The sequence below is a fragment of the Ovis canadensis genome, chromosome 1 (assembly GCF_042477335.2).
Source record: "Ovis canadensis isolate MfBH-ARS-UI-01 breed Bighorn chromosome 1, ARS-UI_OviCan_v2, whole genome shotgun sequence".
Taxonomy (NCBI): domain Eukaryota; kingdom Metazoa; phylum Chordata; class Mammalia; order Artiodactyla; family Bovidae; genus Ovis; species Ovis canadensis.
Genome location: NC_091245.1, coordinates 107,646,426 through 107,671,155, shown reverse-complemented (window position 1 = coordinate 107,671,155; position 24,730 = coordinate 107,646,426). Strand labels below are relative to the sequence as shown.

Sequence of the window (24,730 nt, the reverse complement as noted above, 5' to 3'; positions counted from 1 at the left end):
GCTCTACTTCTCTGGGGGCGTTGCGATGCACAAAAGATACAGCCGTGCATGGTGAGTTACTCCAGAGGAGTAGGGGACCAAGCTGAATAGGGAGTATAGCCCCAGGTCGTCACTGTCCCTGGGATCCCGAGCACCTTTCACCACCCTCAAGTTGGAGACGTTGGCGTCAGCGTGGAGAAGTGGGAAGGACCCGCACCCCGCTGTTCTTAGAGGGAGGCGCCATCGCTCCCTCAGTCCCCATCCATGTCCCCACACCTGTAGAGCCAGTTGTAGCTAGGCAGGAATTCCCAAGAGCCATCAGTGTCTGCAGAGCAGAGGTCTGAAGCCTATGGATCCTCAGAATATGTCATCCTTACGTTTGAGGTCCAAGTTGGCCAGGTGGCATATCTCCACCATGCCCGTGATGTGTGACTAGCTGGCCCCGGTGGCCCGCTAACGTGGGTCGGTAGCCAGCTCCTGGCAGGCTCTGGCAGACTCATCTGGCAGGAGCCCTAAAAACCCCTCGTTACCCTGTGGGCAGGCGGCACCTCTGAGTACGAGAAACTCTGCCGGGCCCGGGACCAGTGCCGGGAAATTCTCAAGTATGTGAACGAAGCAGTAAAGCAGACAGAAAACCGGCACCGTCTGGAAGGCTACCAGAAGCGCCTGGACACCACCTCCCTGGAGAGGGCCAGCAACCCCCTGGCAGCAGAGTTCAAGGTCAGGGCCCCACAGGCACACACACTTCTCAGGCCTCCTCAGGAGCAGCAGTCTGCTCAGACCTGGAGAGTACTAGGGGGACGAGACCTGTGCCCATTTGTAAAAGGGCGTGTGATGAGAGCCTGGAGTTGCACAGCACCGGTTACTGTTGTCACCTTGTCCCTAGACAGACAAGGGCAAACAGCCCGACTACAGAGGCTGGATGTGAGAACTCAGCCTGGGAGAGCAGGAGGTGGGAATAGACTCAAGGTACCAGTGAAGGCCGTGTGGGAGGAAATAAAGCTGAAGGCACGGGCAGGACCCCCTTAGGAGGATCAGCAGCGTGGGGTAGGGGGTAGGGAGACCCCCGCCAGGGCCACCAGTGTATCCCCAGGCACAGCACGTGGCCCGTGACCTTGCAGTTGCCTTTTTACTTGTCTGCATCCCCCACAAGAGCGTGAGGGCAAGGGACTAGTTCTTGTTCACACCACCGATGCGCAGCACCTTAGCATAGAGTCTAGGTTTTCAGATGCTTGTTGAATGAATGGTGTCTCTTTAACAGAGTTTGGATCTTACAACCAGAAAGATGATCCACGAGGGGCCTCTGACCTGGAGGATCAGCAAGGATAAGACCTTGGGTAAGCGCCAGGGGCCTGGGGCCAAGAGGGAATCTAGGGCATCACCCGTGCTCTTCCTCTCTGGATCATCAGCCCTGTACCTGGCGCTCTTAAGGTAGCTGGGAGGCAGCTCCAAACACCACTGGGGTTGAGAGCTCAGGGCACCTGGAGCACAGCATGGGGAGGGAGGACCAAAACCTAAGCAGGTCACCAGACTCCAGGGCTTCGCAGACCCTGAGGACGACCATCCAGGAGCCTCTGGTGTCCCAGGTATTGGTGAGGGCGGAGCAGGCGGCGGGGAACCCCTCACCAGCACCGCCCTCCTCCAGACCTCCACGTGCTGCTGCTGGAGGACCTCCTGGTGCTGCTGCAGAAACAGGACGAGAAGCTGCTGCTCAAGTGCCACAGCAAGATGGCCGTGGGCTCCTCAGACAGCAAGCAGACCTTCAGCCCCGTGCTCAAGCTCAACGCTGTGCTCGTCCGCTCAGTGGCCACAGGTACCCACAAGGAGACGGCCCCAGCTGGCCCAGGCCCCAGGCCATGAGCCCTGGTACTCACGTCCAGTGAGCGCTGGGTGATGAGCCTACTGGCCTGCCTGTGTGACTTTCCTTCTACCCTGACTCATCTAAGCAGGAAGATGTGGTTCAGTACGGGGTAGGATGGGGATGAAGGTGGACAGCCTGGCGCAGGCAGGATGGGATGTGAGCACCGAGGGTGGCCTGAGGATGAGGAAGCAGAACTGGGCAGAGACGAGTAGGACATGCCTTCCTGCTGCAGGAGGGACAGGCAGAGTTCACACCCACAGGCCAGAGCCCAGCCCCGTGCTCGGAGCACGTTAGTGGGAAGTGGAGCATGTACAAGAAGGGCTCTGGGCTCGCTTTCCTCAGCTGTGGCGTGGGGAGTGATGCAATGCCTGTCTCTTGGGGGAGGTGGAAAGGGAGGATGGGTGTGATGTGGTTTTATAACCCTCAGCCCTCACCGTGAGGAAAGCGGGAGGCAGCGACTATGAAAGTGGCATTAGAGGAACCAGAATGGCCTCTGCCCTTCTGTAAGTGGAACCCAATGACCTAGGTCCAGCTAGCGCTGCATTCTCCATCCGGTTGAGGGTCAGGGTTTCAAGTCCACACTTTGTCAGCCGACCCAGGCTGCAGTCATGCCTCTGCTGCCCCCAGTACAGACCCTTCTGCTTCTGTCTTCCGCACAGATAAACGGGCCTTCTTCATCATCTGTACCTCTGAGTTGGGCCCACCTCAGATCTACGAGCTGGTGGCTTTGACATCATCAGACAAGAACACGTGAGGATTGCTGGGAAGCGGGGCAGTCCCGCGTAACTGCCATCCCCGTGGGACCAGGGCGGTGTGTGAGGACTTGGACAGTGAGACCAGGACTGGGCCCAGAGTGGTTAGAGGATGGGGCCTTGACGCAGAAGAGGGAGATAAGACAGACGCAGAGAGGCTTTTGGGATCGCCATCCCTGACCCCATGAGCGGCCTGTCCGAGGAAGGAGGCGCCACCAGCGGTCTTCCAGCCAGCCCGCTGCGCCTCTCCTTCCTCTGGCCCTCTCCCTTCCCTTGGGTGGTTCTTCTCTTTCTCTATCAAGTGTTTTAAATGCCCGCATTCTTCAGAGGTGTTTGCCTCCAAAACTCTCATCTCCACCCCACGGCATCCACCCGCCCGTGTTCCCGACAGTAGCCAGCCTCAGTAGTAGCCTGTCTGACCCAGAGGCCAGAGACAGCTTGGGCCAGACAGTTTCTCGGGGCGTTCATCTGTGACTGCGGATGGCGCTGCCTCTTGGGAGTTACATTGAGCGAGAACAGAATGCAGAGCGCAGAGCCTAACAGTGTTGGTGTTCAGCAGTTGGTAGCTGCGAGTAACATAGACCCGCCCCAAGTGGGGCAGCCAGTCAGAACTGCACGGGCGGCGGGCCCCCCACTGGGCAGAGGGTCCTCAGGGCAGGTTCTGGCAAAGGGCCTCGCAGCTCTGACTCGGGGTTGGTGGGGGAGACGCTGCTCCTCTGTCCTCTTGTCGCCACCAGACCTCTCTTTTCCTGCCGAGCAACAGGTGGATGGAGCTCTTAGAAGAGGCTGTTCGGAATGCCACCAGGCTCCCCGGAGCTGCCCCGACACCCATCCACCCCCCGCCCCCAGGCCCCCAGGAGCCAGCCGACCGGAGCCCCACACCCAGCAGGTACGCAGCCCTCCAGGCCCGCTCACCATCCCCACTCCAGGCCACTCATGTGCTGCTTCTGAGCACTTCCTCCCTGGGCTGGACAGCCTCAGCTGCCAGGTGTTAGCGGGCAGGCGGAGTAAGGCACGCCTGCACCTCCACCTTCTGTCCCTGCCTGGCCTTCCCCGCATTGCCCTGCTCAGACTGTGCCTGAATTGTGGGGGTGGGGGGCAGAATGCACCCACCCTGCTCTCCAGGTTGCTCACCAGACAGCAGGTCTGAAATCTAAGCCACTGCGTTCCTGGGCCCTGCTCCTGCATTGCCCCGTGAACTCAGGCGGCCAGAGTGGAATTTCATGACGTGGCCACCTCCCAGCTGGCAGAGAGCCAGAGCTCCAGGCAGGCAGGCCCCTCTCACCGTGGCGGTTTCTCCCTGCAGGGCAGGACCAGATGACTCCGAGGTGTTCCGTGGTGAAGCGGAGCCTGAGGCAGCCCCAGGAGGTAAGTCCCTGAGCTGTCTCTGTGGGGGCCCGATCCAGCTCACTCTGTAGGCACAGGTAAGGAGGTGGCTGGGGTGGTGGGAGAGAGCTATAAAGGGCCATAAGAACAGAGAAAAGCAGAAGGAGGAAGGAGGGCTGGAAGAGGAAAGAACAGGCTCAACTGAACAGAGCTTCCCCCTGAGGAGGAAGAGGGGGCAGTCGGGTAGAGTCTGGCGGCTCCTGATGGAGAACGGGATGCTCTTAGAGATGGGCTGGCACGGGAATCCTGCGGGTGGGGGTGGGGAGTGGCGCTCAGAGGGCTGAAGATACAGTCAGTAGGATGGGGTCGACAGGGGCACGAGGGTCCCCAGCAGAACTCTTGTTGAGTTTTTAGTGTGAAGTAACTTACCGCCTCAAGTTCAGAGAGGACTCTCCGTGAGCAGGACCCCTGGCTGGGTCTGTGTTCACTTTCCTTCCGCTGGAATGCCTCTCTTAACTCCCGCCCCACTTCAAGTCTTTGGGCAGATAGATCGTCAGCTTTGCACCTAGTGCCTTCGTTGACCACTCGGCTTAATACCAGCGTTCCTGATCTCCCATACCCCCGCGTGTGGTTTTTTCTTTCCTATCGCACTTCTTAGCTAATTCATGTAGTTAATTTACTTATTTTCTTTTTCTCTGTGTTCGTCAATTAGAATTTAAGTTCCACAGGGCAGGGACCTCTGTTTTTTTCTGCTGATGTGTGCCAGGAACCTGGGACAGTGCCTGGCCATGACTGAGGCTCAGTAAACACTGTGGAATGAATGAGGCAGTGTTCCTAGCCCCTTGAACCCGAAGCTGGACCTGGGATCAGCCTGTACATGCCCTCCCTCTTTCCCGGCTTTACACTGTCCTCCCATCCGAAACAGGCATGGGGTGCCCGCAGAGGGTCCAAGGGAAGCACTCGGCCCTGCTGGCAGATGCTGAGCAGGAGGGCAGCGTGGAGGAAGAGGAGCTGGGGGCGCTGCCTCACTCTTCTGCCTCGCTGGACAGCGAGCCCAGGGGAAGCAGGACGAGGGACCCCATCCTCCTGCCCCTCCCAGGCCCTCTGTTCATGGAAGGACTCGCCGACGCAGCCCTGGAGGACGGTGAGTGCCTCCTGGCCCTGGCTGTCAGCCCACAGTGCCCCAGCAGCTTGGCCAGCGTCAACAGGCCCGTACCCCACTCGGCCTGCTCAGAGGCTCGTCCTGAGTTGTGCTCGAGGAGAGAAGGATGCAGAGAGACCGTTGTTGTTCCTGTCCTCCCGCCCCAGCCTTCAGCCCGCCCCCTAGCTGGTTGGCCAAGGTCCCCCAGCTCCACCCTGTGACTGCAGAGGCAGTGTCACTCGGGGGGGGGGGGGGCAGGGAAGGGAGCAGCAGCCCCCCACCTCCTCTGCACCCACCCCCGCCATGGCCAGGTGTGCGGTCCTGTGTCCAGGAAGCCGTCCCCCCGTTTCCCCTCCAGTGGAGAACCTGCGGCACCTGATCCTGTGGAGCCTGCTGCCTGGTCACCCCACGGACCCACGAGCTGCTGGGGAGCCCGAGGACGACCTGACCCCTACACCCTCCATCAACAGCATCACTTTGCACCCCTGGGACCCAGGCTCCCCCGGGCGAGCTCCTACTGGGGCTGAAGGGGACAAGGCCCCACTCTCGGGGCCAGAGTGGAGCCAGCCAGGGCAGGAGAACATGGCTTTGCGTTCTCTGGAACAACTGCCCCCAAGGACCAGGAATTCTGGGATCTGGGAATCTTCCGAGCTAGACAAGAATCCGGAGGAAGAAGCTTCAAGCACAGAGGGCACAGGAAGTTACAAAGTTGTAAGAAAAGGTAAAGTAAGTTGGGGTGTCCCCTGGGGGGGCACATGGCCAGCTTTGCTAGGGGAGCATTGAGTCTTCCAGCTGGCTGCTTCCCGCGCCCCTGTCTGGAAGCCCTGTGTGCAGAGGTTTGTCCCGATCCTGGGCAAGATGACACGCTGACATCGTGTAAAGGCTTTGGGGTCAGACAGCCAAGGTGCAGAGTCCTAGCTCCGTTACTTAATACCCCTGTGACCCTGGGAGAAATTCTAAAGCCCCTCTGGACTTCATTCATTATGAGGATATCACTGTGGCACAAGTCAGAGGGCTCCAGCCGGTAGCTTTAGAGAGCAGCAAGGAAGCGCTGATGTGTGAGGCAGAGGCGGGGTGGGTCTGGAGGCAGAGCCAAGAGGAGGGGCTGCAGGACAATGCTGGGGAGCCGTGTGAGACTGGGGGCTCTGGTGAAATGAGCAGGGAGCTAGGCGGCCCTGGTTTTAAGACGGGAAAAGCCAGGACTGGCTGGGACGGGGGTCGGGGCAGGTTCGTCTGGCCAGAGCTCAGAGGACAGAGGGAAGAGTCAGCTGAGGAGAGGGCAGCCTGGCCTGAGGAGTGCAGCAGGGGAGGAAGTGAAGCGCAGGGTGCTCTTGAGGGGTGGGGGGCGTCCACACCAGTGCCAGGGCGTCTGCTTTCCTCCCCCACGTGCCCAGCTCTGCCTCCTTTTCCAGGAGCATTTTTCTCTCCACCTGCCCGAGGCCTGCGCTCTTTCCTGGGTTTCTGGGACCTGGCCTTCCTTTTCTCTCCTCTGGTGAATTGGTGAATTGGTGGAGCGGTTCTCTGTGGCTCCGCGGGGTATAATCATGTGTGATCGTGTGTTTACTTTGTTCTTCCTTTTCTCTTTTTCTTCACCCCCCGCCCCGCCCCGCCCTGCCCCATACCCGCCTCTTCTTTCTCCCTCTCCTTCCGGCTCATCTCCCTTCCCTTTCCTTCTCTCTCGGTCTCTGCTCTTCCTGGTGGTGGTGTTGGTGCAGCGGAGGTGGCAGGCAGCAAGGTGGTCCCTGCACTACCAGAGAGTGGCCCGTCAGGGCCTGAGCCACCCGAAGCGGAAGGCGGAGCAAAGGCTGCGGGTAACGAACCTCTCCTTGGAGCCAGAGGCAGGCAGGGCTGGAATGGGAGCCCTTGAGGGCAGAGCTGGGCTTCCAGGGTTAGACCCCTGCCTGCAGTCACGTGGACACGCACCATATACACACTCCCTCAACTGTCTGGAATCAGAGAGAGTAGGCCGTGGGCCTCAAGGTGGGGGGCCAGACCTGTGCCAGCCCCTCTCTGAGAGCTGCACAGGCCCCTTTCAGAGCAGCAGAGTGAAGCAGCTGTGCTGAGTTACAGGAGGTGGGGGAGGTGAGCGCAGTGTCCTTAGCCTGACCTTCTGAGCCCCCTCTCCCCCAACACCAACCACCACACTAGTCAGTGTCACTGTGGAAAAGGGCTTGCGAGGCCTCCCAGGCTCCTGGACATTTACCTATACTGACTGTCCTGTCAGGGACCCTTGGCATCTTTCTCTAGCTGTCCCTGACCCCCTCTGATGAGTTGAGTTATCTCAAAGATCACGAAGTAATTGGCCACTGGAGAGGGGGCTGTGCTGAAGTTCAGCATAGCCTGAGATGGGGCAGAAGAAGGAGGCGCCCAGCCACCTCCTTCAAAAGCACCTAAAGCCCTTACGCCCCTCTTCACCCTTCCTTCAGGGAATGGGGGCCACTGCGGTTTCCCAGAATAAACGCAACCACCCTGCCCCTTCTCCCTTAACCTCCACCACTAGCTCCTTAGTCTTCCCCTGGTGTGGGCCCCACTGGGTAATATCACCATCTCGAAGGTTCTCAAGGCGAAGGGTTTTGGGAGACTAGTAGGCAGCTTGAGGCCAGCCTGCTCTGAGCTCATGTTCAGTGGCTTCCCTGGGCCCATGGGTCAGCCTGGGAAACACTGAGGGAGCAGAAGACTGCTTAGACTTCCTCTGTTTCCCTCCTAATCTCTTTGTCTTGCTGGGGACAGGGAACTGCTTTTACGTCAGCATGCCGGCAGGACCCCCTGACTCAAGTACTGACCCATCAGGAGCACACACGAGCCCTTCCCAGCCCGACGGCCTCCCTGCCTGGCAGACAGAGCCTCAGCCCCCACTTCAGGGAGGCCATGGAGATCAAAAGCGCCCCAGCTGCTCTCCCCCAAGTCTGGCCCTCAGGGATGTGGGCATGATCTTCCGCACCATCGAGCAGCTTACCCTCAAGCTCAACCGGCTCAAGGTAAGGGCTCAGGTCCCCAGAGCACAGTCCGTCCCCGAGACCTGTCACCCACAAGAGCTGCCTCCGCAGGAGCCCTACGTCCTGGCCTGGGGCTCTGGCCTCAGCCCGCCCGCCACCCCCAAGCACAGCCTCTTCCCCAGAGGGGCTGGAGAGCAGATGTCCCTCTCCTCCTCTTCCAGGACATGGAGCTGGCCCACAGAGAGCTGCTCAGGTCCCTCGGGGCTCAGTCATCTGGCGGCACCACACCTGTGGGCAGTTTCCACACAGAGGCAGCTAGATGGATAGAAAGCTCCCTCTCCCCTCCAGCCAAGGAGCCCCCAGCCCCTGACTCCACGGACAGCCGCGACCTGGGGCCCTGTCCGGAGGACGGTGAGTGAGGTCCTCTGGGGTTGGGGGGTGGGTGCGTGGAGAAGGCCGTCGGCTCCTGAGGAAATATCACCACACGGCTATGAGAAGATGGGGGAGCTCTGAGAAGGGGGCCCTGTTTTTTCCCCCCCAAGTACAATTCATTCACTCATTTCCTCAGCTTCAGGAGGAGGAAGCTCCCCTAAAAGTGGGAACCTTGGAACTGAACCCTCTTTTCCCCTTGAGTTCTGGAGATAACCAACCCGGAGGAACCTAGTCTCACATCCGAAACCCGCCCTTAATAAGTGGTTCAGAAGCAGATTCTGTGGGCTGGGGCCGCGGCTGTGCTCCCACTAGACAGGCAGACCCATACCTACTCATGGGTTTGGGGGCGAACAAAACAGAAGTGGGATTCAGCAGACAGCCCTTTCCAGGCCCCACGGGAAACTCTGAGGTTTCTGGTAGAGAACGCATGTCACGGGAGGATGGCACTAAAAAGCTGCTCTCACAGGCCTGAGGACTGGCCAGGAGAGACACAGGGGAGGGCCGTCTCGGAGGCCAGCTCCTCACCGCCGTCCCCACTCCCCACAGGCCCCACTCCAATGGAAGACGGCACGGCAGACACAGCCACATCCGCAGGACCGTAGCTGTCGGAACCACTGAGTCCTCACAACCCCACTCCTCCGCTAGGGACTGGCCTGAGGCAGGGCGCAGGGTGGGGAGACCCCAGACCTCCTGCCCGCGGTAGAGGCGGTTGAGGAGAAGGCTCCAGCCGAGACCCTGGGGGAGATCGCATGTTGCTTGGTCTGCTCAGATTGGAGTCAAGTGTCAGTGTCTTCCCCCCCCGCCTTCAGCCCACCCCTCCAAGGCCTCCTGTCTCCTAAGCATGCAGACTGCATCTGAAAGGCCCCCCCTCATCCCCACGTGCTTGTGCGCGCCTGTATGTGTGGGTGCCCTCAGACGAGCCAGTGTGAGTGTAAGGAGGCAGCTCCGGTGTAAATGCACTTTCTCCTTCCCCTCCCTTCTCCACAGGACCCCAGGCTGGGGGGGGTGTCTCCACCTCCTCTTTGTCACTTTGGTCTCCTATAAATATGTATGTCTTGTATGTGTATCTCTGCGATTGTAAATAGCTTCACCCTGTTTTGTTTCTGATCCTGGAGCACTGGGGGCAGTTACAGAGGGGCTGCTTAGGGAACAGGAGGTTCACTTGGGCCTCCTAGTTAGCGGCCCAGCTCCAGGATCAGGGCCCAGAGGTGGAGCCATCCCTGAGGCCTCCAGCTTCCAGCCTCCTTGGCCCGGTGCTGAGCTCCTCCCTCCCTCCCAGGACTTCTCATCTTCAGGGGAACTTCTTACTCCACCTGTGTCCACCCTTCCCCACCCTCTCCCTGTAGAAAACCAGTGTATCAGGTACAGAGCTGAAAACTGGGCCCCAGGACGGGGGGTAGGGGGTTGAATGCTGGAGTCCCTAAACTAACCTAGGACCATCCCCAGGGGCTACCACAGCCTTGGCCCCCGTTACCACACCCACTCCACCCCCCACTGACTAATAGAATATACACACTGTGCTAGGTGTATATATACATATATATATAAATATATATATATAATATATAAAATATAGATATGGAAATGACTGTTTTGCTGTTAAAATAATGTATACTCTTTTATTTTCTTCCTCTCATGGTTAAGTTTTTTTTTTTCTTTTTTTTTTAAGAAAAGTTAAATATTCTTCAACTGTGGTGGTATGTGTGTGATTCTTGGAACCACTGTGATCAAAGATACTGTAGTTATTCCCTCTGAGACTGGTTAGCATTGGATAGAAGGAATGGAACGCAGCCCCCAGACCCAGGCCTTGCCATATTCTCTCCCGAAGCTCCAGGGCACACTTCCTGAACTTCAGTTGGGCAAACCAAGTGATACAGCCCCCACAGCTAAGACATACAAAGACACTTATCTCAGTTTAAACACACACACACAAAGCAGCAGTGGTCCCAGAGTCAAGAGCCCTCATGGGCTGCCCTCAGTGAGCTTTAGGACTTTAAAGGCAACACACAGGGGAGGGTCATCTCAGAGGCCTGGCCAGATGCTGTCCGAGTCCTCTGGCAGGCTCTGACACCCTCCAGAAGCAGCTCAAACACGGCCACGCCCCCAGGACTGTAAGCATTCAGACCTCCTCTCTTTGCTCTCATTGTTGGACTAAGGGACAGATTCTCTTTCCCCTCTGTTTTTTTACCTCCTAAACCCAGCATAATGCTGAGTACTGACCTCAGGAGCTTACGGTCTGGTTGGGCATCAGAATGAACACGTGACCCATTCTTGACAAAGTGTAGGGATGAGGACATGGGCTGTAAGGCTCCACGCAAGCTTTAGAAGGCTTCAGACTTACCTCAGTGTTTAAACTGAGATAAGTGTCTCATGCTACGCACAGGAGAGGCTGGGATGACAGGTCATCGCCAAGCACCTGTGATGTCCTCAGCGTTGCAGATTCAAAGAGCTGCTCCTGCACCCTGCTCCCTTCAGCAGCCAGCTGCCAAGGGGCCAAGCAGCAGTGCTGGTGGCTGGAGGCAGAGAGGGGACTGTGGGGGCCACAGAGCCTCACAGAGAGCAGATCTCTGTTGAGGCAATGGAAAGCGGAGTGGGGGTCGAGAGGATGTGACCAGGTTAGACGTGCTCAGAGGTGAAGAAGGACACTTCTCAGGCAGCTCCCGGAAGAGTGAACGTCAGCTCCCCAGAAGCCAGCCCTGGGCTCCGGAGGCATGGTCAGGCCATCGCGGTGGATGCAGCACTGAAGGGTGCAGTCAGGGCCCCCGCCTCTCCTGCCCCGGCACCGTCTGGGTGGCTCTGGTTTCAGGTTGCTGGCAGCAGTGGGCAGTGTTGTCAGGGTCCACGTTCAGCGCTCCGCCTCTGCTACAGACGTGATGAGGGACTCGGCACCCTCTCCAAACAGAGCAGCGCACTAGCTCAGCATGCTTTCACAAGCTGCGCCCTTGCCTCTCCAAACCCGTCCAGAGGGGGACGGGGTCTGAGAAAGTGGAATGGTGGAGCCTGGGCTCCATGCTTCTGCCCACCCACTCTTCCCTCCCACTGTGCCTGTTGGCTGCTCTCCCAAGACTTTTCCTTCTGCCTCTTAAGTCCAGAGACACTGCAAACCCTGGCATATCACATGTCCTCTGGTGATGGAGGAGGGGGTGACTGTAGGCGGGGCAAGCAAGAACTAGGTCCTGAGGAGGTGGGAGAGCAATGCCCCTGGCCCGCCACAAGCAAAGGGGCTGAGATCAACCCCCACCAGAACCATAAAGCGATTTGGCCATTTCTGGCCATATTAACACACTTTCAACAGGCATAAAGTCTAAATATTCTGAGCAGTTCTGGGACAGAGCTTTCAGACAACCTCAAGGAAAGAAGTACAGCAATAGACTTTGTTAATGATCTGAGCTTTCCCCAGGGAGGTCCAGCCCACTCGTGGAAAGGAGGCACTTCCGGGGCCCAGAATCTCTCGGGAAAAGCAGAGGGTGGGGCTAGGTGCAAGAAGCCACGGGCTCCTCCTCTTTGTGCTTGCATTTACTGATGGGGTCCCTTGGCAGCATCAACTCCTGGATCATAGTGTACGTAGGACATTGTGGGGAGAAGCAGTTTTTCTGAAAGAAGAAAGGGCACGCTGATAGCTAACAAAAGCAATGAAGGTGAATCATCCGAGGAAAAATCATCTCCTAGGATAAGGTGGGTTAGGGGCTGGGGGCGAGGGGCACGGAAAAAAAGGCGAAAAGGAGACTGACTGCCGATCTCAGGGCGAGAGGGATGAAGGCTGTGTAGTGATGAAAGGACAGGGAAGCTACAGGGCCTGCCTTGGGAACAGAGAGCAGGAGAGGTTGATGGGGACTCACCGCCAGGGACAGCCACAGCAGCCCCACGGGGCCCTTGGACGCGCTCTTGGATTTGGCGAATTGCGCCTGGTACTGCACCACGGTGAGGAAGGCCTCCAGCCCCACCTCTGTGATGCGGTTTCCTGGCGGAAGGAGTAGACTAGGTGGCCTCGGGGCACCAATCACCTCCTTGCGGACACCCTACTAACCCCTTGCTCCTCCAGCTCACTCGCCCAGACTAACACCCGACCTGGTCCTTCACCCGAGCTCTCCTTTTTGTCTCACTTCCCTCAGTCTTTCATCTTGCTCCTCTCTGCTCTCTAATTGCCTGACCCAGAGCCCGGACCCGCCCCCGCCCCAAAGCCCCATGCAAGAGGGCCTTCAGGTGATGCCCAGCCACTGGAGAACCAGGTTCTGCCCCATGGAGCTCCATGGGGCCACCTAGTGGCCGCCGGGGGACCAGCCAGCCTCCTGAGGAAAGCAGGGGGCACTGGCAAACGTACGGAGAAGATTGAGGTGCAAGAGGATCTTGTTCCCAGGCATGAAAACTTTGCCATCGCGGTGCTCCACAGGCTCCAGGAGCGGGTTGACCATCTCAGCACCTTCCCCAACCAGCTGCTAAGGCAGAATACTAATTGCAGCAGAGGAGAGGGGAGCTGGTCAACAGGCCATTCATTCATTCATTCAACATACATGTTTTGAGGGCCGGTTATAGTCCAGGCTTTGTCCCGAGTGCTGGAGATACAAAGATAAATTAAGCCCATACCCTCAAGAAGCAGCTCTGTGCGGGGAAGCCAGAGAGTTGAGACTAATGCAGTATGGTGCTGGAGCTGACAGAGGGGAGCAGAACTGGGCAGGGGGTGGGGGCGGGGCAGACCGGAGGGACAGCTAGCCAGGCTTGGGAGCAGTCTATCCTGCAGGAGATGGCCTGGGAGCTGGCGTCTTGGTCGTGTGTGGTCCTTAGAAAGGAAGAGGGGAAAGTGCCAACAGGTGCAGAGGTGTGAAGTAGTGTTGGCATTCAAGTTCAAGATTTTCTAACAGGGAGATCAGTGAGGATAAAGGACTGCAGGGAGATGGCGCTGAAGGCAGGATGAGAGGGAAATGCAATCATCCTGGGGAGAAACAGCAGCTGCTCGCTGCCTAGGGTGGGGAGGTCTTGGAACACAGGCATACATCAGAGATGTGGGTTCGGTTCCAATAAAGTGGCTTCCCAGTGCATATAAAAGTTACATTTATATTACAGTCTAAATGTGCAATGGCATTATGTCTAAAAAAAAGCAAGGTATATACCTTAATTTTAAAATACCCTTGCTTAAAAAAAAAAAAATCTAACCATCATCTGAGCCTTCAGAGAAGCAGGGTAGTAATATCAAAGTTCACTGATGACCATAACTGTAATAATAATGGAAAAAACCTGAAATACTGAGAGAAGTAGTATTGAAAGGTAGCCCAGAGACACAAAGTGAGCAAGGGCTGTTGGGGGTAAAAATGGTACTTGCTTAATGCAGGGTTGCCACAAGCCTTCAATTTGTAATTTTAAAAATGCAGTATCTGAATCACAGTCAAGCAAAGCACAATAGCCCATGTGTGACTGCGTAAGTGCACATAGCCCTTGGGCAGCTGACTCCACTGTGGGGGGCAGGCGCTACGGAGTCAGTAGTCCAGGAAGGTTTTCAAAGCAAGGGACAAGTTGGTCCATGTTGAAAGAGGAAAGGGAGGCTGCAAGGGCAAAGGGGAGGGTCTCAAGTTGCTGTGAAGGCAGTGCCACAACCAGGAAAACACCCTGTCCCTCACCGGGGAGCTGCTGGCAGGGCCAAAGGGCTCTGTCCCCTCTGCAACTGTGGGTGTGGTGGAGATGAACAGATGGCATTTGGGGAGCAGACTGGAGGCAAGGATCAAAAATGGGGCTCCTAATAGAAGGTGAGGGGCACTGAGCTCTGTTACCCCCTGCAAGCCCAGGCTGGGATAGGAAGCAGGCAGGATCGAGGGCGCAATGCCAGGAGAAGTGGCTCCTGCCACAGGACAGGACTGGAGACTCCTTCCCAGGAGGGGCTGGGGGCCTGGACCCCGGGGACGTGCTCCCCACCCTACTTCTCCCAGCCTACCTCAGACTCCATGAGGATGCTGCGCTTCTCTTTGCTCCCAGTCTTGGCCCCCTTTCCCTTGCTTAGTTTCTGCTCAGGGATGGTTACTTCTAGAGTAGGAAGAGGAGCCAGAATGCACAGGGCAGACCTCTGCCACCACCCAGTTTCCCCAGAGAAAGGCTGGGGCGAGGAAAGGGTCTCCTCGCACTGTGGGCTCGGGTACAGTAGAAATAGAGCTGGAGGGGGGCTCCAGCCAGGCAGGGTGGGGGATTCCTCCTCCGAGAGCGGAGCCACAGGGGTCCAGCCCAGGGAACCAGTGTGGAGTGCAGTGAGTGGGGCTGGTTGGGATTTCCAACAGCATCCACAAGAAGGCTAGCTCAGGGCAGGCGGCTCCTCCTGCCCAGGGCTGCGCCTTCATCCACAACCTGCAGGCGGTGCCAGCACTTACTCCCCTTGCCTGCCTTTGCGGAGTCTTCTTTCTTAGGGGTTCCTTGTGTAGGTGACTGCCCAGGCCCTGACTTCTCCTCTTTCTTCACCACTTCCTGTGGAGGAGGTAAGAAGAGAGATGAGAGTCCTGCCTCTCTGGGGGATGGGAAGCAGATATGGGAAGCGGTCGGCACTAGGACTCTGGGCCTGAGATGGACCTTCAAAGACCTTCCAGCCTCCACCCCACTTGTTTATCAAGGGAAGCTTCCTCCCCTATTCGTCCAGCGCCCAAGACTCTGCTGCCCCCACCCAGCACACCTACCCCCGACTTCTCCTTTTTCTTGCCCAGACCCTTGGGTGTCTTCACTGTCTGCGTCTTGTCCTTCTCCACCAATGCAAAACTGCTGACCCCCATCAGCTGATTCTTGTCACGCTCTGTTTTGGAGTCCCCATGCCGAGAGGTGGAAGGCTGTGCTCACAAATTGGGGGCGGGGCGGGGGGGGGGGGAGGATGGAAGAGGAAGAAGGCAGTGTCCCTTCCCTCATGCCTGGGTGGCAATCAGGCTGGCAGCATCCCCATCCAAATCTCCCTGCTTAAATGCTAACATAATTTGTTTGGGACTCTTACAGGGCATTTTGGGGACAAATAGCAGAGGGATCCTGGGATGAGTTTGGGGGTGGGGGTGGGAGGGTAGGAAAGGCATTTCGACTCATACTGAGGGGAGAAAACTGTAGCTAACATTTTAAACTAAGTGCTAGGCGCTTTTCCAAGTGCATTAGCTGAATTTATTCATTTAATCCTCTCAACAATCCTATGAAGTAGACACAGTTATCCCCATTTTACAGATGAGGAAACTGGGGCCCCGAGAGGTTCAGTCACACGCCCAAGGTCTCAAGCTGTTTTGTGGATGAGCCAGATTCCAAGTCCCTGCGGTCTATAAATCTAGTCCTTTCTCTTAACCAACACACTCTGCCCTCAGCGGAGTGGCTCTGCAGTTAGAGACCAAACTTTTGTTGGATGTGTGCTGAGGTCGGAGAGAAAAACGGTCACAACATAGGAAGAGAAGATGGGTTAGGACACGTCCAGCCGTCTGAAAGCGGCCGACCTGGGAAGCGGTTCAGCTCTCCGGCTCGGGGCGCTCCTCACCGATCGCGAGCGCTCCTGCGAACCTTTCTCCAGCAGGAGGCGCCGGCGCTCCACCACCTCGGTATGTGTCAGCTCAAAGGGGCGCAGGACCTGGGGTGGGACGGCACCTCGCCATCAGCCATCCGGGGAGCGGGGACTGGGAGCCGGGGGTCTCTCCCTGGCCCTGCCTATCCCGCACACCTACCTCAGCCAGCTTCAGGGCGCCCTTGTCCTGGATGCGGTTGTGGGCCAGGGACAGCCAGAGCAGGGAGCGATTGAGCCGGAGGCCCTGCAGGGGTGGGGAGGGGCAGTGAGCCAGCCGGCTGGCCCCGGGTGCCGCAGCTCGCGTGGGACCCTGCCCGCTGCGCACGCACATCTGCGATGTAGCCCGCGCCCTCGTCCCCGATGTGGTTGAAGCCCAGGTTGAGCGAGACCAGGGTCCGGTTGCAGCTGTGCAGCGTAGACAGAGCCTGACCCAGGAGCTGCGCCCCGTGGTCGTCGATGTTGTTGTTCCGCAGAGACAAATGCGTGATCCTGGGCAACGGGAGGGAGAAGGCGGGTCTCCGGAAATCTGGGATCCTGGGCGGTTCGGTAACCTCGGAAAACTTGGGGGCATGAGGAGGGCCATTCGGGTCTGAGGGTGGAGGAACTGAGGGTTCTTGGGGAGGTGCTAGAGGGACAAGGCAGGGTGGGAACCAAGGATGACGGGATGGGGGATGAGCCCAGAGAAAGGGGGTGAGGGGAAGGAGTCTCACGTGCTGTCTGCTGCCATGAGCTTGTGGTAGGACTGCTCCGGCAGTGGGTTCCCCTCCAGAGACACCTTCCTGAGGGTGGGGGAGATGTGAGACCCAAGAGACACCACTGAGGCCAGGTGAGGGGAGGGGACAGAGGGAGGGTGGGGTTCTGGCGAGCAGCTTGGGAACATGCCCCACCCCCCAGCTCCCTGACACAGGAAATTATCTGTGACCCTTCTCCAGACTAGAAATCCAGAAGTGTGCCATGTGAAGGGGCTGCTCTCCAGAGTTAGTGACAGGAGCCTCTAAGATGGTACAGGAGCCCCTCAGATGACCCCAGTGATCCCCACTTCTTGGTATCCATGCCCCAGTGTAACCCTCTCCCCTTGAGTGTGGCTGACCTAGTGACTCACTTCTAATGAATAAGCAAAGGGCAAAGCGATGAGAGGTCACTTTCAAGTTTAGGTTACAAAAAGGCTGTGGTTTCCAGCTGGGGTGCTCTCTGGTACTAGCTGCCGGGTGGTGAGAACACCCAGATGACCTAGGGAAGGCTCACAAGTGGAGGCACTGCAGCCAATCAGCTGCTATGTAAGTGAGCTTGGTTCCCAATGCTCCACCACCACCACCCTGCACCCCCCAGAATGACGGCAACCCCAGCCAACAGCCTTACTGCAACCCCACTGAGACCCTGAGCCAAAGGCGCCAGCTAACCTACACCTGGATTTAACTCACAGAAACTGTAAGATAATAAACGTTTGTTGTTTTAAGCCACTATAATTTGCGGTAACTTGTTACACAGCAACAGTTACCCATTACATGACCCCTCCACAGGGCAGTGGCTTCTCCAACAGTATTGACATGTTGGAGGTCTTTTTCCAAGTCACAACAAACATGGAACTAACGGCTGTAAATTTCTCTGTTAAAAAATTTCTCCCATGGGAAAAAAAAAATTCTTTCATATCTGCCCAACATTTCAGCCTGGCTCATCTAGCATCTGAACCTGATTGCGTTTATTTTTTATTATTTTATTATGTTGATCTGACTTATTTTTACATATTAAGATGAATTCCATAGTTTTTTTTTTCTTGCTGGCTAAATTGTTTCTAATTACCCTGATAGAATGAACAAAGAGCTCCAGCTGAAGGAGACAAAAGCCCTGCCCTCAAGAAGCATCCCTTCCATCCACGGAAGACAAGTGGGGAGGCCAGCCAGTGATGGTGGGAAGGTCTGTAAAGCAGAAGTCAAGGGTGCAAGGGGAGCCTCAGTAAAGAGCAGCCAAATCAGCTGTGTTCTTTCTACAACAACCATGCCTGTAGTCGTTACTTCACACTTGGCTCTGACTCCCTCCTATACAGGAATGCCCCTTCAGGTTCCCTGCCTGGCCTCTTCCTATTCCTCCTTCAAGGCTCAGCTTAGTAACCGCCTCCTCCAGGCAGCCTTCCATGTCTCCCATAAAATATCCACCACTACAGTCCCCACACTGCCTTGCAGTATTCTTTGCTATGCCCTTTTCCCTCCCCACAGGACTGCTAGTTCCTGTAGGAGAAGAACCAGTCCCTGGTTCAGCGTCAGAGCCCAGGCAGTGAGGAACCAGGGAGGCAGGACTGATGAACAGGAGATGAAATGAGGCCCCAAAGGTAGGCTCTTTAGGTGCTGGTGTAGACAGAAAAGGGGACTCTACGGCTTGTCAGATGGGAACTTCAGAACCCCCACAGACACTAGCAGCACCCTCTCCACAGGGATGCCAGCCCAGGCCACAGGAGCTGGAACTTGTCCCCCTTGTTCCCAAACTGCTCCCTTTGGACCACCCAGCCAGCCCGTCTACCCAGGTCTCCTCCCGGCTTGCCTGTTCCCCTCTGCTGACCTGAGCGTGGATGAGCAGAGAGGCAAGAGGGCGACGAAGGTAGTCAGGGTCTTATCAGTCAGCCCCACCTTCCACAAGCTGGAAACGAAACGGTGGGAAGCACAGAGTCGCAACTGGAGCATCACCTCCTTCCCATTTGTCCTTCCCAGCCGCTGTGATAACCCAGCCACACCCTTCCTCATTCCCCTCTTCCCTCAACTCCCCAGGGTCTTCCATGCCCCTTCCGTTCTTTCTCCCATAGGAGCCTGCCGCCCCCACTGGCCTCCTGCCCCTTCCGCAGCCCCGGTCCCCTACCCCTATGCCCCCTCACTTGATGGCCTGCAGCTGGCTGAGGGAGGGCAGACACTTCGAGAAGATACCCAGGATCCGCTCCTCAACCTTCCAACCTGCGGAAGGAGAGAAGGAAGGCACCTCTGGCCGGAGGGGTAAGGTGGGGTGGGGGACGGCGGGTGGGAGGGGCAGTGCGGGGAGGAGGCCTCACCGCGAATGTAGATTTCCTTCACGGACTTGTCCTCCGGCTCCAGCTCCACCTGGATGGTGGGCCGGAAGAACACGTATTTGCTCTCCAGGCTGTTGAGGCTGCAGGACCCCGACAAACGCTGGTCATCTGGAAGGCAGGGAGGGGTGCGAGGAGCCAGGGAAGGAGGGAGAGGATAGAGTCACCGCCCCGGGCCCCACGATCCGGCCAACCTACGGGTGCAAGAGAGGCCGGGACAGCCCCCACGGAGAGACAGGAGAGCCCCCGCAACAACCCCCCACACCTGCCTCCCCACCCACCCCCTTGAATTCCACCCCCCTCAGTCACACGCACAATGCCCTGCGTCCCCGCCGTTCCGCCCGCCGTGCGATGGGAGGCTGGGGATGGCCGCGGTGGCCCTGGCAGACACCCTGGCGGCTCCGCTGTCACTCACCTACTGTGGGCTTCTCCGACGTAGAGGCCGAGGGGGCGAAGGTCGGCTGCGGGCGGGGTCGGGTGACCACTTTGGGGAAGTCCGTGTAGCCCCACCGCGTGCAGAGCTCAGCGAAATCCACCTCGAGGATGCCGGTGCACTGGTACTCCTCTGCCGGGGCGGGGCGAGAGTGGGCGGGAAAGGGCCGAGCCGCGCGGAGCTCGCCGGCTGGAGCCCAAGGCCGCCACCAGAGGGCAGCAGAGACCAGAGGACGCCCCACCCAGCCCCGCGCCCCACTCCGGCCTGGGATCCGGGCCCAGCGCCGCGTTCCCACGCTCGCCTGCGCGGGGCTTCTGGCCTCGGGGCGGCCCGGAGCCCCTCCATAGAGGCAGACATCCTTACGGCCATTTTTAAAATGTAAGATGCGTTCTAGAGACCGACACTGAAAACACTTGGCAGGAAACTGGGAAATCGAGACCTGGAAGAAGGGACTAACGGGCTTGGAATGTCGACAAGGCGGGCGCCTCGGCTCCTCCTCCCACCCCGTGGGTCAAGGCCGCTTCCAGAACTCCGGCTCTCCGCTCCCTGGGGTTGGAGGGAGGGGACCTCTGCCTCCCGAGCCCAGCCACCTCCCCTGTTCCTTCCTTGTGGGGACTGCCCAGGGCCACGCGAGGAAAGAAGGCCCAGACCTGATGTGAGAAAAGGAAGGAACCCACAAGGACCTCTCCATCTCCCCACCCCACTCCCCCACCCCTACTCCCCCCACCTGACGCTCAGACTGAGGCCAAGCAAGGCGGTAGGCTCTATTTAAGAAACATGGATAGAGCCCCTACTCCTGTCCCACACTGTTCTAAGTGCTTTGGAAATCTTAACTCATTCAGGAGTTGTAGTAATTCAGGCAGATGCCCAGCACTTCCCATCCAGAGGGGTCTGCAGGCCTGAGGTGTACCCAAAGATGCCTGCTCTTCTCTGCTCCTACATGGGCCTCCCAGCAAGAAGTGGTTCCTTTAGATGGGAAGGGGTGTCCCAGCAAAGGGGAGACTCTGGAGGCAGAGGGTGGGCTTGATGCCAGCCTGAAAGGCAGCCTGGAAATTCTGCAGCAACATCACCCAGGCCACAGGCTGCAGGGGCTGTGCCCAGAGAAGAGAATTCCTGCAGCTGACAGCGGGGATGCTGCGCGCAGGGTGTGGGCCACTGGGAGATTATGTGCTCAGCACGGGGAGGGCAAATGAGAGGAGGCACTGGGAGGTGAGGGGAAGCCCCTTGTACAGCTGACTCCTGCACGGGGCCTGCTTTCCCAAGCTCCTCTCTCTACTGGGAGAACCCCTCCATCCTTCCTTGCTTCACTCACACCATCTTCTCTAAACAGAGATTCTCAAATTTTAACATCTGTCTGTAAGAATCATCAGGAAAGCCTGTTAAGAATTTCCTGAGCCCCATCCCTCCTGGATTCTGATCCCATAGTCTAAGCAGAGTCCATGAATCTGCATTTCCAACAAGCTCACTGTGCGTGTCCAATTCTTTGTGACCCCATGGACTGTAGCCCGCCAGGCTCCTCTGTCCATGCGGATTCTCCAGGCAAGAGTACTGGAGTGAGTTGTCAGGCCCTCCTTCAGGGGATCTTCCTGACCCAGGGATTGAACCCAGTCTTCTGTGTCTCCTGCATGGGCAGGTGCATTTTTTACCCACTGAGCCACCTGGGAAGCCCTAACAAGTTCACAGATGACGCCAAAGATGGGCCAAGGAGAGCACCCGAGAACCCCGTTCTAGAACAGCACGCCCCTGATGATGGAAATATTCCACATCTGGGCTTCAGCTAGCAGCCACTCAGTGAGCAGCAGAGCCCTGAAAGGGCCTTGCTCCTACTTCCCTCCCCTCTCACACTCCCTCCTCACGCTCACTGTGAGCTTACCTCATAGCTTCCTGAAAGGAAGCCACCAGATGGGGTTTTCTCTAAATCTGTAAACCTTCCTGCATCTGCCTTCACTCTCTGCCCTATATGAACCCTGCCACAGTGCCCCATGTGGCCACAGTGCCCCTGCTAAAGCTTCTGTGACCATGTGGCCATGTCCTGTTATCACTCCCTTTCTGCCTGACCTCTCTGGCTCCTCTGTCAGCTCCTCCTCCTCTAAGATCCCTGAGGCTGGGTTCTGAGCCCTTTCCTGTCTCTGGCTCCACTCCCTCCCTTCCCAGGGGAATCTGTTTTATTCCCAGGGTTTAAATGCACCCAAACATTAGCGCCTCCCAATTCACATCTCCAGACCTGACATCATCTCACTGCTCCAGACCCTTCCATCCAGCTGCTCAGCCAACACCAACCCTTGGAAATCTCTCACATGTTCTTCCTTCATGCATGCCTGTCTCCATGGATGGCCCTTTAACCCATCCCACGTCCAGTACAGAAACATGGAATCATTCTTGCTGCCTCCCTCACTTCCCCTCCCCCCACCATCCACTAATTCACCTACTCTTTTTCTACCATGGAAGTATTTTTCCAAGAAGCCTAACCCAGCTCCCCATCACCTTCCTCACCTGGGCTATTAAAATGCCTCGTAACTCATCTCCCTGCCCCCATTCCCTCCCTCTGCTACTCCATTTCCCACACAGCAGCCAGAGTGGGGTGTGTATGTGGGTGTGTGTGGGGGGGTGGGTGGGTGTGTGTGAGATGTGGCTGGGTTCATATCTATAGGAGATTCTAAACTGTCTTGTTTTTCCTTCTAGAAAATGCTCTTTCTCCAGCTCCTATAGCTCCCCTCCCACAGCCACCAGCACTGACAAGGAGATGGCACCTGACCAAGGTCTGATATCAGAGCGTTTTCTCCAAGTTGTTTTTCTGTGAGTCCAGAGATCGCAAGTTCCTGTCTGTCTTCAATGCAAAGTGGTGGTTTGAATCAAGAAGGCTTCCAATCAATTCCCCTTTGTGGATAATTAGTTTGGGTTGGGGTTCTATCACTTGCAACACAAAAAGCCACACTCATATGCATACTTTTCCAATGATGTTTGATTCCTAGAGAATGTATATTCCATTCCAGCTGGACTGTGTCCATCTCATTCTGTCTCTATCGGACCTGGCTACAGAGCAGACTTCAAAAACGTAATTGTTGGAATAAATGTCTATAAAACTCAAAGTCACTCTTGGCAGTGCCCCTGCATCTTCCCATCACTCCCTGGACCCTCTTCTCTCATACAAATTGGCACATCTTATTTTATTTGTCAGCATCCCAAACCAGTGTGGGTTCTTTAAGATCAAGTTCAATACAAACATCTGCCAAACTGGGTTGTAGGAACTGTGCTGGAACTGTGCTGGGACTGAAACTGTGATTCATATCCCAGGATGGAGCAGGGCGCTTGAAATGGGTGTGCAATGTATGTTTGTTGAGTGAACAAGTGAATTTGCAGTTTATAAAAATACTCTCACCATCAACTCTATTGTGCCTCCTCACAATAGGCAGGGCAGGACTCCACAGTACAGAGAAGAAACAAGCCTAATAACATGTGAATACCCAATAGTGTGACCACTTACAACACTCTTACCACGTGCCAGGAGCTATTTACATTCACATACCAAACTCCTGAAGGAGATCAGCCCTGGGATTTCTTTGGAGGGAATGATGCTAAAGCTGAAACTCCAGTACTTTGGCCACCTCATGTGAAGAGTTGACTCATTGGAAAAGACTTTGATGCTGGGAGGGATTGGGGGCAGGAGGAGAAGGGGACGACAGAAGATGAGATGGCTGGATGGCATCACTGACTCGATGGACATGAATCTGAGTGAACTCCGGGAGTTGGTGATGGACAGGGAGGCCTGGCGTGCTGCGATTCATGGGGTCGCAAAGAGTCAGACACGACTGAGCGACTGAACTGAACTGAACTGAACCGAACTTCCGCCTGTGGAGTCCTTTTCCACACAGCCCTCCTTAGCACTAGAAATTCTATTATTATCTGCCAGTATTTGGTAGTATATTACTACTAGTTCGCCCGCTAGTGCCTGACGCAACGACGACGCCCCATCCAGTCTGGCTAATGGGACGAGGAGCTGGTGGGAGTGCGTGGAGCCGAAGCCTAGAGGCCTAGCCCCCCAACCCCGTCACCAGCGTACCGGGGTTTTTGGGCTCCTCCTCGCCCACCGGCGGCAGAACGGTCGCCGGCTTCTCCTTGGCCGCGCGATCCCCCTTCTTGGTCACTGCACCCGATGATTTCTGGATCCCGGGACGCGGGGCCCTGGGTGAGGTCGCGGGTGGTGCGCTTGCCTCGCCCGACATGCCTCTGCCGTCCGCAGCGACTCTGGGGACCCTCACGGGGGCAAGGAGGCAGGACCAGACCCCGTGGGGTTTGCCTTGGAGGTGCCTGAATCAAGGGTCTCTATTTCCGCCTGCACCAGCTGGACCCGCCTGCGGTGGCGTCGCCTCCGCGTCCCTCTCCACGACAACCGCGCGAGGTGGGCCGGCCCGCGGGCAAAGGGCAATCGCGGAGCGCACGCGAGGCCGCCAGAGGGCACCACAGAGTCACTAGTAGGAGGCGGGGCCCGGAGGGCGGAGCCACGGAGGAGGACACCCAGGAAGGGCGGAGTCAGGGCAGAGTGGGCCCGACTGGGCGGCAGGAGGTCACAAGAGCAGAGGAGCCCGCGAGGGCCGCGGTGAGAAAGGAGAAGAACCTGGGCGGGGCTGTGGAGGAGGGAGACGAGTGGATCCCCGACTGGACCCGACCGGACCAAAGGAGGGGGCGGGGCTAGGGCAAGATCAGGGCGGAGAGGTGGGGCTGAGGGGGCGGGCTAGGAGCCTTCCAAAGTCATCCGCGAAACTGACCCAGGGGTCAACTCAGCGTATTAGGGGTCATGGCTGTCGGAGGAACCTAGGAAAGAGTCCGGGCAGGGACAGATCCAGTCTCCGGGGTCCGTCCTCCTCTCCTGTAAGGAGACGGCCCTTGGTGGAAGAATCCCAGAGAGACCCGCAGAATTGGCGAGTTGGCGTGGCTCTTGGTTTGTAATCTCGACCCCATATATTTAGCTTGCTGGAGGTCTGGGGACTTAGTTGATCCACTGAGTTAAGGAGGCGGGTCACGCTTCCTAGAAAGTTGGATTCGAAGTCCTTGGGTAGTCTAGACCCTACCGGGCCCCCGTCTGAGTATACCCTCTCCCTGTCCCCTCTGCTCTCCTGCCCACTCCGTTCCATGCCCCCATCCCCACCCCCACTCCCAGACCTTCCCACCTTTGAGCCTTTGTGCTGTTCCGCTGTAGAAATTCTACCCTTTGGGAAAGGCTTCGACCTGCCCAGGCTTGTAGCTCTCGGAGCAATTTGCCCATCTATCTTAGCATTTGCCAGTATTTACCATTGGTACCTTTAACTCACTCAGCCACTCAGCC

At 57.2% G+C, this 24,730-nt stretch overlaps 2 protein-coding genes across 11 annotated transcripts in view; one reads left to right on the top strand and one right to left on the bottom strand.

The window, feature by feature from the left end:
* ARHGEF11 (Rho guanine nucleotide exchange factor 11) overlaps positions 1-9,500 on the top strand; it is a 111,796-nt gene extending 102,296 nt beyond the window's left edge. For 6 of the 7 annotated variants that reach the window (XM_069544623.1, XM_069544618.1, XM_069544600.1 and 3 more), the window contains 12 exons: positions 521-699; positions 1,241-1,316; positions 1,625-1,792; positions 2,500-2,590; positions 3,356-3,481; positions 3,899-3,960; positions 4,844-5,062; positions 5,418-5,780; positions 6,775-6,870; positions 7,790-8,037; positions 8,217-8,406; positions 8,974-9,500. In XM_069544623.1, the coding sequence (XP_069400724.1) occupies positions 521-699; positions 1,241-1,316; positions 1,625-1,792; positions 2,500-2,590; positions 3,356-3,481; positions 3,899-3,960; positions 4,844-5,062; positions 5,418-5,780; positions 6,775-6,870; positions 7,790-8,037; positions 8,217-8,406; positions 8,974-9,029 (1,874 nt within the window). In that variant the 3' untranslated portion in view covers positions 9,030-9,500. The remainder of the gene's footprint in view (positions 1-520; positions 700-1,240; positions 1,317-1,624; positions 1,793-2,499; positions 2,591-3,355; positions 3,482-3,898; positions 3,961-4,843; positions 5,063-5,417; positions 5,781-6,774; positions 6,871-7,789; positions 8,038-8,216; positions 8,407-8,973) is intronic. The other variant, XM_069544610.1, reaches the window with a different exon arrangement.
* Positions 9,501-10,018: 518 nt separating this feature from the next.
* On the bottom strand, positions 10,019-23,795 carry LRRC71 (leucine rich repeat containing 71). Of its 4 annotated transcripts, none has more exons than XM_069544636.1 (16): positions 23,468-23,795; positions 19,390-19,539; positions 18,960-19,085; positions 18,789-18,864; positions 18,479-18,556; positions 16,636-16,704; positions 16,255-16,414; positions 16,086-16,169; positions 15,902-15,991; positions 15,078-15,224; positions 14,778-14,871; positions 14,351-14,439; positions 12,939-12,980; positions 12,749-12,863; positions 12,267-12,388; positions 10,019-12,020 (listed from the first exon to the last, which is right to left on the bottom strand). In XM_069544636.1, exons 1-16 carry the CDS (start codon positions 23,628-23,630, stop codon positions 11,901-11,903), a joined length of 1,725 nt encoding a protein of 574 aa, XP_069400737.1. In that variant the 5' UTR covers positions 23,631-23,795; the 3' UTR covers positions 10,019-11,900. The 4 variants fall into 4 exon arrangements, with proteins under 4 accessions (XP_069400737.1, XP_069400745.1, XP_069400753.1 ...); XM_069544644.1 differs by having other exon boundaries at positions 12,749-12,860; XM_069544652.1 differs by lacking the exon at positions 12,939-12,980.
* Positions 23,796-24,730: the final 935 nt, after the last annotated feature.

Bases quoted from the DNA above. Each gene is read 5' to 3' on its own strand.
- LRRC71 (XM_069544636.1), bottom strand. From the start codon at position 23,630: ATGTCGGGCGAGGCAAGCGCACCACCCGCGACCTCACCCAGGGCCCCG. The intron at 16,170-16,254 runs GTGCGTGCGCAG...CCACCCCTGCAG, and splicing joins GCGCGGGCTACATCGCAGAT to GGCCTCCGGCTCAATCGCTC. The intron at 14,440-14,777 runs GTAAGTGCTGGC...TTCCTACTCTAG, and splicing joins CGCAAAGGCAGGCAAGGGGA to AAGTAACCATCCCTGAGCAG.